Genomic DNA, 14516 nt, shown 5'->3' with positions numbered 1-14516 from the left:
ACCGTATATCTGGGAGAGAGCTCTCTGAGGTCTTCTGATTGAATGACTAAGACAGAAAGATATGTGGGAGGAAATGAAAGCAGACCTAATAATATTGCTCTCCAGGTGAGGAAGAAACAAAAGTGTACAATACAAGGCGGGAAAACAACAACAAAATCTAACTCGCTGTCTCTACCTATATTTTGCTCTGGAAATACATAGTAATCTGTGCATGTGTGGTTGCACATTTCTCCATTTCTGACATTTCCAGTAGGCCTTGATGAATCTTACTTCTTCCTTTGATCTGCCTTCCAGATCAGGTTCTGGAAGCACATTTTCAGTGAGTCATCTGATTTTAGTTACATTTGAGGAGGCTTGCTTTTATTTCTCTGGCCAGCTCCTAGACTGGCGTGTCTGCAGCTGTAACTATTTGAATGAGAGTCATCTCTGTGTGTGCAAACTGCATTTCTACCTCCTTGAAGGTATGTAAGACTATACATAGTCCTCAAATCAGTTTTTTTACAGCTACGAAACACTGATAGCCAGCTTTAGCTGAAATAAACAATCAAAAGTACAGTCAACCTTCCACATTTGTGGCTTTGACTTTTGCAGATTTGATTATTCATGGATTTGACTAATATGTTTTCTCTAAAAATCTCTAGGTCCTCCAGCATGACTCAGCTGGGAGTTGACCATACAGTCACACTGGGAGACCTAGAGATTCCTAACAAAACACTTCTTTAGGCATCTGTAGGTCCTACAGCACAATTCCATGGTCAACTTCTGGCAGATGTGGACCATAGAACTATGCTGAAAGATCTAGAGATTTATCTCAGATTTAAAAAATAATGTTGTTGTTTTTTGTTTGTTTTGTTTGTTTTGCTTTCATATGGGTCCTGTGATCCTAACCCCAGTGAATGTGAGGGCCCATTGAACTTTATTTATTTATTTATTTGATTTATATATCACCTTTCTCTCAATATGAGACTCTGAGCAGCTTAAAATATAATTATTAAATCCTTATTACTTGAAGTGTTGATTCACCATTCAACATACACAACAATAAAAACAACAAAAGCATGATCACTTGGGCCAGAATTTATTTAGTAGTCCCAACTAATGTAGAAGCGTTGAATCAAATGCTGAATGGTGAATCAACGCTTATATAAATCCTTTTGATTCAATGGGTCTACACTAGTTGGGACTAACAATACAACTCAGAATCATAGAGATGGAAGGAGCCTCATGGACGACTGAGTCTAACCCACTGCTCAGTGCAGGATCTGTAGATAAACCATTCCAGCAAGTAGATGTCCATCTTCTTTCTGAAGATATCCATAGAAGGGGACCCCACCACCTCTCTAGGTGATTGGTTCCATTGCTGAACCCTCTTACTGTCAAAAAGTTCCTTCTAATGTACAATGAAAATTTTCTTTCATGTAACTTCAGACCATTAGACCGAGTTCTGCCCTCTGCAGTAGCAGAGAAAAAATCTGCACTCTTCTCTGTGACAACCCTTGAGGTATTTAAAGAGTGCAGTGATGTCACCCTTCAATCTTCTGTTCACCAAACTGAACGTGCCAAACTTATTCAACCTTTCCTCGTGTGTTTGGTTCTCCATGCCTCTTATCATCCTTGTTGCCCTTCTCTAAACCTGCTCCAAAATGTCTATATCCTTCTTAAATTGAGGTGCCCAGAACTCAACACAGTACTCCAGATGGTGCCTGACCAGTGCAGAATATGGTGGAACTATTACTTTCCTTGACTTGGAAACTATGCTTCCACTAATGCACACTAAAATAGCATTTGCATCCTTTGCTGCAGCACCACACCACTGACTCATGTTCAGTTTATGAGCAACAATAATCCCAATGTCTTTTCCACGTATACTACTTCTGAGCCATGAATCCCCCATCCTGTACCTGTGCACTTGGTTTTTGTGGACTAAATGTAGGATTTCATATTTGTCTTTACTGAATTTAATTTTATTAATTTCTGCCCAATTTCCTAGTTTATCAAGATCCTTTTGAATTCTGTTCCTGTCTTCTAATCTGCTAGCCGCTTCTCCCAGTTTTGTAACATCTGCAAACTTGATAAGGATTACCACCACCTTGTCATCTAAGTCTTTGATAAAAGTGTTGAAGAGTAATGGCCCTAGGACAGAACCCTTAGACACTCCACTTGAGAGCTGCTTCCAGTCCGAAGTGCAGCCACTGATGATGACTCTTTGAGTATGGTTTTCCAACCAATTATGGATCCATCTGATGGTGTTTCCATCTATACTATATTTAGTCAGTTTATTAGACAAAATATCATGGTGGAACGTTATCAAATACTTTGCCAACATCAGGACCCTAGGCTCTAAAATTTGGGGCAGGAGAGTATTTTTCGCTAAGGCAGAAAGGAGGTGTGAGACCTTTCATTGTTCTAATCTATGTACATAGATATGTATGCATGTATGTATGTATTTTATGTATGAATTTATGAATGTATGAAATGAGTGTGAAAGAATTACGTTACAGAATTAGCTGCAGTGATGAACTTGTATGGGGGCATCATTGGGAAGACAGGGGAGACAATGTCTTGGTGGTGAAGATAGATTGAAGCTGATGATCAGTTTGTTTCTGTTGTATCAAAAATTGGTATTTTAAAAAATATTTGTAAAGGAAAAAGCGAAGGTGAAAGGAGCTGTTTATCAATTTCTAAAAACAACATCTTTTGCTTTTGAAATGTGATACTCATTATGCTAGTGGTAGCCAATCCAAAGGGGATTTCCCTATGTACTGCCTACTTTAAATAAAATTTGAAGTTTTAGGGGCTTTCTCAACATGCCTGGAAGCTAACTAGATGGCTTTTGAACTAGAAACCTTGTAATTACTGCTAGAGGGTAAAAAAAGGAGTGTGAGATGGGGAACCTGTGACTGCCAGATGTTGTTGGGCTACAACTCCCATTATCGCTGTGTCTCATGACAACAGCTCCGTGAGTTCATTATTGTGTAGGGTAACTTAGCATTGCATAGTTTTGCAATCACAGCTCTATAGAAAAGCCACAAGAATGCTGCTTGAGGTTGCCAGGTTTCATTTCTGCTGATAGGCTGACTAAATCAAAAGTGACATGAATTCTCTTTCTGCAGCTCATAATTTTACAGTGAATGAGTAATATAACAAATTTCATGATCTGAGTGACGAATTCTGTTTAAGTACCAATCAAATGTTCATTTGCAAATTTAAAGATGGATCTGTTGTCATGGATTTGATTCCTGTTTGTGTATTTCACAGTAAAGCTCTGTTTTTCTTACTTGTGTCCTCTTTGCTGTTAACATTTCTTTTTAAAACAAACCAATAATCACCCATGGCTTTTTTTTTTCCAGAAATGGGAATATAATAACAAATGGATCATACATACCAGTGGATGACTTTGGAAACACTGATTTAAAAGAAAACTTGGATTTTACCTCTAAACTGGCTAGAGTTGCTCTCCTTTCTCAGGATGGTGAGAAATTAAAATCTGAAGTCAAGCAGTCATTTGGTGAATAATCCTAGTTAGCAGAATCTTGAGTTCTAGAAAAAGATTGGACAATATTTTTTTTCATCAAGAACATAACTTAGAAACATTTGGGTGGGTTAGATTATGCAGTACAGAACCCCTCGGGCAGGTGGCCAACAGGTTATTCTGGAAATTATAGGAGGAAAATAAAGGAACTTTGCTGAAATTAGCACTTGGGACTGGGACTATACCAGCAGCAGGCAAAACCAGCCATCTCGCTCTCATCATTAGCAGCAGCAGCAGCAGCAGCAGCATAACCATCTTCACTGCCAATACTACCATTACATAGAGTGAGGCAATGACCTCATGCAGTAGTTTTTAATGTCTTACAAAGGCATCAGAGTTTTAATTTTCATTATCATAATATTTTTACTGCTACAGATGAGAGAGGTTCTGGAGAAGTTTTCTGCTTCCTATGTCCAATACCTTTGTTGGGTTTTGTTACTGTGCCCCTTGAATGGGGGTACTATCTTCTGCTGCAGCAGACCTTGGGATGCTACTTTTAAGAGGAATGGATTCTCATAATCAGATCATGTGATGCAATCTTAATTGAGTCATCTAAATTTATAACAAGATGAGGCAGGAGTTCCTTTTGAACAGATGTAGCCTTCTGAACATTTATTACTAGCTCCTGTAACAGGAAAGTTTATGAAAGTGTGTGTGTGTGTGTGTGTGTGTTTATAAAAGAATATATGTTTCTATTAGAATTAGTGCATGCAGTAGTTAGAGATCTTGATTAAAGAGCAAGAAGACCTCTCCTTTCTTCTTTTCACACCACTCTCTGGGGAAATAAAACTGTCATGATTTTTCATTTGTAGAAGAAATGAAATATGTGAACAGAAGACTGGATGAAGAAGAAGACCTTAACGTCTTGACATTTGAGGACCTTCTCTGCTTCTCCTATCAAGTTGCCAAAGGAATGGAGTTTCTGGAGTCAAAATCAGTAAGCTTCATGTGCCAAAAATAGTTCAAGAAAGCAAAAATGTTTAGAGTGGTGCAAGTCCCATTAGAACCTTTTAACTTCAGTTAAAAATTGCAGCTTACATTTATGACAAAGATATATTTAGCATAAAGTACCTATATCTATATATATATATATCTATATATATATATATATATATTATATATATATTCCTGGGGAAGATAAAGATAGACAGGGGATGAAAATAATAATGAAAGATCGACAGACAGACAACAGACCAGACAGACAGAGAGATCGATAATTGAATAACATCCAAACACGATACCGTTATTGTATCATGTTTGGTATCATTGTTTGAATCATTGCCATTTTGGATGTTATTGGACTTGCTATATGGCCAACACAGCTACCCCTAGATGTTCTTTAGAGAGAGAGAGAGAGAGAGATCCAGATGTTCTTATAACAAAGTCCCCCACCATTTTTCAAAACCTTCCCAAAAACCCTATTTTAAAAAATGGTATAATTTTGGGGCAAGGCTTATTAAATTTTTGAGAAGGAGAAACAGAAATGAAGGCAGGGTTCTTCCCAGAAAAAGAGAGGTCTTATTGTTAAAGGAAAACAGATAGCAAATTTTAAAGCATATTATAGAAGGGTGTGTTGTTGTTTTTAAGAAGAGAGATGAAGTGAAAGAGGAAAAAAATAAACAGATAAAATTAGGGAGAAAGAATTCAAGAGCAGTGGTGAAGCTTTTCCTGGCACACGTTGGAGGGAGAGGGAGAGTAAGCAGGCCATGGAATGATTTTGGTTGGCCAAAGACAAAGGACACCCAGAGATGGAAGCTGTATGAATCAGCCAGACCGTATTTTTTTCAGTAGTACTGTTCACTTTAAATTAGCTGAGTTCAAGAAACCAAGGCTTAATATAGTCTTGGAAAAAAACAAAAATGAAGGTTGCAGCTGAAAGGAGATTTGATCACACAAGAACTTGGGGCTTTTGACTGCCAATGAATATGTGTAAAAAGACTTCTAAAGGAATACAGTAGCACTTTTGAAACTAATTGAGAAGAAGAAATTTCTAGCACGAATATGTGGTAGGACACAGTCTTGACGCAGGAAGTTTAGGAATGAATGGATCAGACCATTTCCATCAACATAGCATCTGTTCATTCTTAAATCTTGACTCTCTCATTTCTGTGCTAATTGGTTCAGTTTTCTTTAACTATTCATGAAAAAATGTACTTACGTATGTATTTTTGAATCGTTTTCTCACAAAATATGGTAATTCTTACCATATTTTGTTCAAAAACATGCAGTTCAGGATGCATTTTGGGATGGAAACTGAATTGCAGAATTTGGAAATCTGAAATCCAAAGGAAACCTGTTTTCTGACTTACATTTTAATCCAATAGATGTACTCAGTTCACTTCAAAAAGTGGACTGAACGATATCCCTAAGTACTCATATCTTAAATAGAGCACATGGCACTTAGGTGCTTGGAAAAGTTACTTTAGGTACTATAGTTCCCAGAATTGCAAGACCACATGCATGCTGGTCGGAGATTCTAGGAGCTTTGGTCAAAAAAGAGTAACTTTTTCAAACCCTCCAAGCTCCAGTTTAAGAACTTTAAAATCCACTGCTTTTTAGCAGAGCTTGGAAGAAATGAGTATCAAGTGACATAATTAATTGGAACGACTGGTAGTTCCTTTTGGAATTAACATGGGCCCACATTTCAAAAGTAATATGATGAGTAAGAATGAAGTTACTTGGTATAATGAATAATGGTCTTGAATTATTTCTTGATGTTGGCTCCCAGGATTTGGAACTACTTTCTTAGAAAGGCAAGATTGCCTTTTTCTTTGGTCTCCTTCTAGTGGCAGGTGACGATTTTTCTTAAAAGTCTGCCAAACCTTTGGTAACTGACTGTTTATAAGAAAACCACTTTTAACACTGTGCTGTATTTCTTGCTTTTTAATTATATGTTTTAAAATTATATTTAATTTTATTAAGAGTTTAATTATAGTTTGGTGGGTTTTTATGTTTTTTATAATGCCAACTTATCTCTCCCTTTGTTTTCATTTTTGTAAGCTGCCTTGTGTCCTAGGGCTGGGCAAGTGGTTGAAATTAAATACATTATATTGATAATAACAATAACATTTATTTTAAAAACTCACTTTCATAACGCACTCCTACAGCCATTTTGACAGGTGTTTCTCAAGTTTTATGCCATTCTATTATCAACATTTATAGTGAAATATAATGCCAAATCAATTAACACAATCCTTCCTTACCAGTGTGTTCACAGGGACCTTGCTGCCAGGAATATACTACTCACACACGGAAAAGTGGCAAAAATCTGTGACTTTGGTCTTGCTAGGGATATAATGTACGATTCCAACTATGTTGTCAGAGGGAATGTAAGTAAATTCTCATTTGCAGACTTTTCCCATTGTTTTTATTTGGATTATTTGATGTTATATTAGAAGTTATTATTGACAACAAATATCCTGACTTGAGAGAACCAATGTGGTGTAATGATTTGAGTTTTGAATTGCAGCTCTGGGACCAGGGTTTGAATCCGCATGAAAATCCACTAGGTGACCTTAGACAAATCATACTCTTTCAGCCTCAGAGGAAGGCAATGGCAAGCCCCCCTCTGAACAAATCTTGCTGTCTATCTATCTAGTATACAGCGTTTGCATAATTATTTCTTCTCCCACTTCAATCTGTGGATGCTTTAATGCAGAGTTAGTTTTATTTATCTCCCTCTTTCTTCATACAGGCTCGCTTACCTGTCAAATGGATGTCACCTGAAAGCTTATTTGAAGGAATATATACAATCAAGAGTGATGTCTGGTCTTATGGAATCTTATTGTGGGAAATTTTCTCTCTTGGTATGTTTTGGATCATGTTCCTTTGCTCAGGAAATAGGGCAGCTGCAATAAAATGTTGCAATCTATTCCTGACTTCTAAGTCACAAAAAAGTAACTCACAGGCTGTGAACTACATGCTGTTACTCTTGGTCCTCACCACTGAGTTTTGTTGTGGCAGCAGCGATATAATTTTTTTTAATGTGTAAATGAGTATGAAGGGGCTACATGTTTTGCTTTTTAAGGATAATCACATTCCAGGTAGCACATATTTTAATTCTCCTTAAGAGCAAGGTACATGCATTTTATTTACTTGTTCAAGATGGTGGTAATAGTGATGTTTGGCATCACTGAGGATGAGGTGCTGTCTAAAGTGAACTTCTATTGATCGAATTTGCTTGGTGACTTAATCCTACACAACTAGAGGGTTAAACAAAAGTACTTTTTCAGACATTGCACAAGGAGGTACCCAATACCATTTCATAAGGCTTTCTCCCAGCTGCACAATGGCAGCCAGACAGTACTGGAGCTCAGTTCTGCTCTTGGCTTAAATAGCAAATGATTGGCTGCAGAGGCTGCTGTGAGATTCCCCTCATGCTGTCACTCTACTGGCTGCCATTGCCTTGCTCCAGCATGCCAGTGTAACAGCTGGCCAATTTGCAAGCATGGGAACGTGTTTGCAAATTGGCTGGCTAAGCATGGCTGGGAGCTGGGATGCAGCCGGGATGCAGTCGCTCAGCGGCATTGGTGGCATTGACGGCATTTTCAAGGTAATAATTCCTGGCTGCATCCTGTAAGTGACTGTATTCTGGCAGGAGTAAGTCGCTCTTTTTTGCCATTCGATAATCTCTTTTGTGTGGTGGTCTCATCTCATTGCATAGCTAACTGGCTCAGAATCACTAAGTTAGAATGGGCAGTGGGGAGGGAATAAAGGGGAATATATCTGTGTGGGTGCATTTTGCAAATGTCAGCGAGATGCACAGGTCAATAACAATTCCTTACCTGTACCCCCCCCCCCCTTTTAGGTGTTAATCCTTACCCTGGAATGCAAGTTGATGCAAATTTCTACAAGATGATTCGAAGCGGATTTAAAATGGAATGTCCATTTTATGCTACAAAAGAAATGTAAGAAGAGGGTTTGGACTAGTGAGTACAGTGGTCCCTCCACATTCACTGGGGTTAGGGCTGAAGGACCCTTGTGAATGTGGAAAATAAGCAAATAAAAACAAGCTGTATATAATTTTTCCAAGCTCTATGAATGTGACTGATCTGTGTTGACTGTTCACAAGAGTGCTGTCCCACTTTATAATGCTGGTATATATATGCTTTTAATACTCTGAACATGCTTCTTTGTCCTATCACTCCGGTGAATTTTAATAGTATGGTGCAGATTTGGTTGGAATGTAAGCTACCTCCTTTCCAAAGCCCAGCCAAAATGTTTTAGATATGAGTGAGCACCAGCAGTCCCATAAAAGCTTGCAAAATATAACTGGTATAATTGAGCCAGGTGGAAAGTATGTGAAGCTATAGAGTACCTTCACTGCTTAGGGCTGGAGAAGCTATTACTAACCAGATATTGGGGCATTCCAACTGCCATCAGTTCAGTCAGCATGGCCAATGGGCAAGGTGGATGGGAACTGTAGTCTATCAATGCCCAGAAGCCTAAGATTTTTCACTCTTAGCTTACATGGTGAAGTAGCTGGTGAGGCCAATACACTGTGTTAAGACATAAGATGAGGCTTTCTCAACCACAGCACCCCAACTGTGGAATATCCTCCTCTTAGAGGCCTGATTGGTGCCAACACTGATCTCATTTACGTGCCAACTGACAACCTGAATGTTCACCAAGGCCTTTGGCCCCATTAATTCATCTCAAATACTGATCTATTTCATCTCAAATATGAATGTATTTCATTTTAAATCTTCTAAATCTTGTGTTAACTGTTCATTATATTTAATACATGATTATCTTTTTTTTAAAAAAATTAAAACTGTTTAACCTGTTTTAATATTATGTGGAAGCTGCTCTGAGATCTTTTGATATGGGGCAGGGTATTAATATTTTAATAAATAAATAGTGGATAAGGTATTTATTTATTAATTAAAATATTTATGCCCTGCCCTATAGTTCATTTTAGGTTCGCCATAAATTGGAAACTACTTGAAGTCACACAACAACAAGTTAAGGCACACAACAACAAGTTAAGTTAATTTTTGGCTTTCAGTTCCCAGAATCCCCCCAGCCAGTATGACCAAGCTTTGGGACTACAGCTCCCTGAATACTCCAACCTGCATGGCCAAAACCTGTGATGAAAGTATTAATTTTGACTGAAATGGAAGTCTTTTTGATCTTTAGGTCTTTCAACATCACCTAGCTTTCCCACTGAAAATGCTGTAAGGAATCATTGTATATTTTTCTCTTTCTGTGTTTTTACCATGTTGTCTTTACAGATATCTAGTACTCTGTTCCTGCTGGGCCTTGGACTCCCAAAAAAGACCATCCTTTTCGCAGCTGCTTTCCCTTCTGGCATGCCAGCTGGCACAGGCAGAAGGCGCGGTAAGCAAGCATAACAAACAAGGACATTTTTGCAGTTCTGAGTTTCAAATCTATTAATAGTGTGCCTGGCAAAGGAATTGTGAATGATGTCCCCTGTTGCTGACTCTTCTATTCAAAGAGCATCATCTGTTTACCTCCAGGGGAACTGCAGAGTGCTAAAAATCTGGCACTGTCCCCAGCTGTTCAGAGAGAGAGAGTAGAGAGCAGAGAAGACATGATGGAGGGAGATGTATTATTGAGTGTTTTCTTGAGAGCATCATGTAAATGGTCCAGTGATGCTCTTGTCCATCTTTGGGGTGGCTGCTGACTGAGCAAAACTTTCCAAGTTTTGAGAAAGACAGAGCACTTATTCATCCTCCAACTGTTCCTGTTTCTTAGGGGTTGCTCCTCTTTTCTGGTCCTTGATCCCCTACCATTAGGCAGAGGAAAGTGGCCCCTCTGGCAGCTGATTTAGAGTGAAAGGGCAAAAATTATTAGTCTTTAGAAAATTTTGACCTAGACTGCTGTTTTTCAGGTGCTAAAATAAATTGATCAATGTGAAATTGAAGGCTTTCACAGCCAGCAACATAACCTGAAATACCCACAAAAAACCTATAAATTGATCAGTCTTTGATACTATACTCATTTGATGCTCTCGCCAAATGTCTTGGGCCCTCTCTGTTGCCTCTAGTAAATTGATCTCCATTTTTGCCTTAAGGGATTTCTTAGAAAAATAGTATTCATTTAAGTTGCTAGAAGTGTCATTCTTCAGGGTTTAGCTTTGACTTCACAATATCAGAGTTAAATGTTTTAAAATCATTCTTCCCCAAGATTTATCTTGGGCTGTATTACTCTGCCCCACCATATCATAGAGTTGAAAGATACCTCAAGTCCAATCCCCTGCCATGCAGGAACACACAGGACTTTATCACACGTGAGGAATTTCTCTTAATTTCGAATGAAAAGAAAGTGGGGCCAGAACGCATTCATGTGAATTTGCTAGCTCAGCGAATTCACGTGAATGCGAATTGCGTTCGAACTGGCTTCCCATTGTAGCCAAGGGTCTGATTAGGGGAATTTAATATTATTGTTATTAGCTTAATATTGCAAGAGGGGGCCTGCTATGACGGCTCTGCAGAATTGCCTCCTGTCATGTATACCAAGAGACCAGGAGATTCCAATAACTGGAGCAGAAGCAGACATTTCTAATTAAAGTTCAATTTATTAAAACAGGGAAAACACACACAATTCACTAGCACACACACATTCATACAAGGCTCAGGAAATCAGAGGTTAGCATGGAATAGGATTTTAGGTTTCACTAGGGCTATACTTACTCCAGTAGGCTTCTTCAGGAGCCCAAATGGAATATGATGGGGATGGCATGAGGCTCAGCCATAGAATGACTGGGCCAGGAGCCAGGAGCCAGGTCAATGTTCAAAGGGGCAGAGCTTCCCCCTGAAATCCAGATTGGCCCAGTGAACAGGCAAAAGTCTGGGGTTTTTATAAGGCAAAATCTTGCTTCTGGCAAAGGTACTTGATGGTGAGAACAAAAGGTGTTTGGTTGCTTGGTCATTGTAAACAAGGGCTTTGCATTGTCTTGTTGAGGCAAAGTGGTCTGACAACAATCGGGGGGGGGGGGGAGATAGTAGATGAGTCAAGTTAATCATCAAGCGTGAGACCTAAAACAAAGATTTTACTCTTGGAGGTGATGGTTTTCCCTTTAGCAACTCCCAAACCTTCCTGTGGAGAATTTCCAAAGTGTTGTTTTCCAGGGGTCTTGTGAGTATGACTCATCTGCCTACCTGACCCACTGCTTTCAGGCTTATGGCTGCTAGCCTGGCAGGTCAGTTTGGGGTCATGAAGGAACTCCACACACACTCCAAAATTTATTAAAATCCATATGTGGTAACACCATTGCCCGAAAATAGCATGTCATTGCCCGAATTTGTGTGTGGTCGTCTATCACGCAATAACGTGAAACCTCATGATTGCGCTCGAACTGACTTCCCATTGCCTGAATTTGCATTTAGTACGCTATCACGCAATAACGTTAAACTCCATGATTGCATTCAGATTGCCATTGGATTATACTTCCAATTTCCCTTGTCTGATAAACTCCACAATCAAAGCACCCCCAACAGATGACCATCTAGCCTGTGTTTAAAAAACTCCAAAGAAGGAGACTCCATCATTCTCCAAGGAAGTATGTTCCACTGTTGAACAGCTCTTATTGTCAGGATGCTCTTCCTAATGTTGAGGTTGAATCTCTTTTTCTGTAGTTTGAATTCATTGTCTGTGCCCTAGTTTCTGGAGAGTGGATTTTTATTGTGAATTTTTGATTGTGAAGAGTGGATGCATCTTGTCAGTAATGTAACCAGGGCTGATAACAGGGATCATATGGCCCCTTTGTTGAAATGACTTCACTGGCTGCCAGTCTGTTTCTAGGCAGAATCCAAAATTCTGGGTTTGCCCTTTAAAGCCCTACATGGCTTGGGTCCAGACTATCTGAAAGACCATATCTCTCTATACAAACCTGTGCAAGCTATAACATCTGCTGCAGGGCAGAGCTTTTTCTGAGTTCCACAACCTTGACAGGCATGTTTGGTCAGGACATAGGAAAGAACCTTCTCAGTAGCTGCTCCCAGGCTGTGTAACAACTTTCCATGGGAAGTCCAGTTGGCCCCCTCCCTACTCTCTTTCTGCTGACATGTCAAGATCTTTTTATTCTTGAAGGATTTTGAGTTTTAAATTATGTAGAAGTAGTGTGTATGGAGCGGTATACTGTATTTTATTTTATTTTTTTTAAAAAAATCATTAAATTAAATTGTGATTTAAGTATGTTTTGAACTGTTTAAACCATGGGTTGTTTTTTTTTAAGTTGCTGTTGGATTCCTTTTAACTTTTGTAAAATAAGTCTTTAATTTAATCATGTTTTAAATTAATGTAAGCCACTTTGGATCCCATCCTGGAAGAAAAGTGGGGTATACATTCAGTCATATCAATTTATTCTATTTTAATGCTGCCTCTCTTCCAAAAAGGGACCAAAGGTGGCTCACAAGATAAAACACTTTATTTAAAAAAAACATTAAAATAACCTCGTTAAAACAGTATAAAATTAAGGTTAAAAACATACAAAAGTTTAAAAATATAATCTAAAACACATACCCCATATAAAGGCCACCCTGTCATGATTTTAAAAAGCCTACCTGAATAAAAATCAATCAATCCATCAATTGTGTGCATGCACGTCAAAAATGCATATGAACATTAAAGCACCATGTGCAGCTTCAGGTATATATGTTAAACGTGTGACATTCACTCCACTTCTCTATGTTGAGACGTTCCTGGGGCAGAGTGCCTCCTTTTCTTTGGAAGGAGATCCATGGGATATTCCAGCATTTTGTAATGTTAGTGTTCATTTACAAATGGATAGATTGAGCCTATTTAGAGGCACAATCTAAAGTGGCAGAGACAGCTTGAAAGGATCTGCAGAAAAGCTCCTCCCCAACATTCACCTTGAGCTGCACTACTCTGCCCCATCAAAAAAAAGAAAGCAGCCAGAGATCTAATATGGGGCTTCTTGAAATAGAAAGGCAACTAACTACAAGGAGGCCCAAATTCTTATCAGGAGCACATCACTTGTGGAGGGGGTGTTAGCCTTTATGTGGTGCCATTTTCCTGACAGGAATCACCCATGTGCACAAACCCTGAGTGACCAGATGTCTTAACCCCAAAGGAGGGCAAGACACCACAAAATGTAGGACATTTGAGAAAATGTAGAACATGATAAAATAAAAGCTGCAAACATTCATATAAATGTAAATTTATGCTTCTTAGTCATGCTGAAAATGGAGGGCATTTCGAAATTCCTTCTGGACAGAAGGCTGAAATATAGGACAGGTCCTGGAAAAGGAGGACTTCTGAACACCCTGCACAAACCAAATTGCTATTTGTCCCAGGGGAGAAAATACAAAGAAATATCCTTTCTGTAGGGCTTTTTTCTTTCTTTCAGGAGGTGTAATTTAAAGTAGAGGAGAAAGGGAAAAGGCAGTGTAGGGAAGCTACATATCTCCTTCTTCAAGTGCCATCATTTAACACTTTATTTAAAAAATATATTACAGTTTTAACTATTTTGTTTTAACGTGTAGTATTAGCTACTTTGGGTCCCATATGAGAGAAAAGTGGAATTTGAAATAAACAAGCAAACAAAGAACTATAATCAAGTCAGTCTCCTCTCTCCTACACCTTCCTTTAAATACATTTTAAAAATAAGCAGTGGAAGAGCCTCTGCATGTCATGTCTGATGTGGCCAGGAGAATCAAAGCTAGAGCTGGACCTAAATGAGGTAGACCTGGGATGAAAACCTTGCATGGCATTAGTCCAGTTATCTTTCAGCTATTTCAGTGTTTTTGTGAGAATAAGAGTAGGAAGTTATACTCTGTTGTTCTTATAGTGGCAAGCAGATGCTTATGGAAAGTTCATAAGCAGGACAAAAGGAGCTTCCCAGTCACGTTCCCTACCAAACTGCATACAGAGCAATATTGCCTCTGGAACTGCAGGTAATGTATATCCATCATGACTGGAAGCTATCAGTAACCTTTCTGCGATGAATTGGTCCAACCCAAATTTAAAGCTTCCCAAACTGATGGTCACCACTGCATTT

General features: G+C 38.8%; 1 protein-coding gene across 1 annotated transcript in view; it reads left to right on the top strand.

Moving 5' to 3' along the window:
* FLT3 (fms related receptor tyrosine kinase 3) overlaps positions 1-14516 on the top strand; it is a 58158-nt gene that overhangs the window by 42470 nt on the left and 1172 nt on the right. Inside the window, exons 18-23 of the mRNA XM_042459145.1 lie at positions 3351-3472; positions 4345-4469; positions 6739-6861; positions 7227-7338; positions 8340-8439; positions 9766-9871. Of these exons, the coding sequence (XP_042315079.1) occupies positions 3351-3472; positions 4345-4469; positions 6739-6861; positions 7227-7338; positions 8340-8439; positions 9766-9871 (688 nt within the window). The remainder of the gene's footprint in view (positions 1-3350; positions 3473-4344; positions 4470-6738; positions 6862-7226; positions 7339-8339; positions 8440-9765; positions 9872-14516) is intronic.

This window comes from Sceloporus undulatus, chromosome 3 (genome assembly GCF_019175285.1).
Source record: "Sceloporus undulatus isolate JIND9_A2432 ecotype Alabama chromosome 3, SceUnd_v1.1, whole genome shotgun sequence".
Taxonomy (NCBI): Eukaryota; Metazoa; Chordata; class Lepidosauria; order Squamata; family Phrynosomatidae; genus Sceloporus; species Sceloporus undulatus.
Note: the sequence above shows the minus strand (reverse complement) of the source record. Positions and strands in the feature narration are given on the sequence as shown.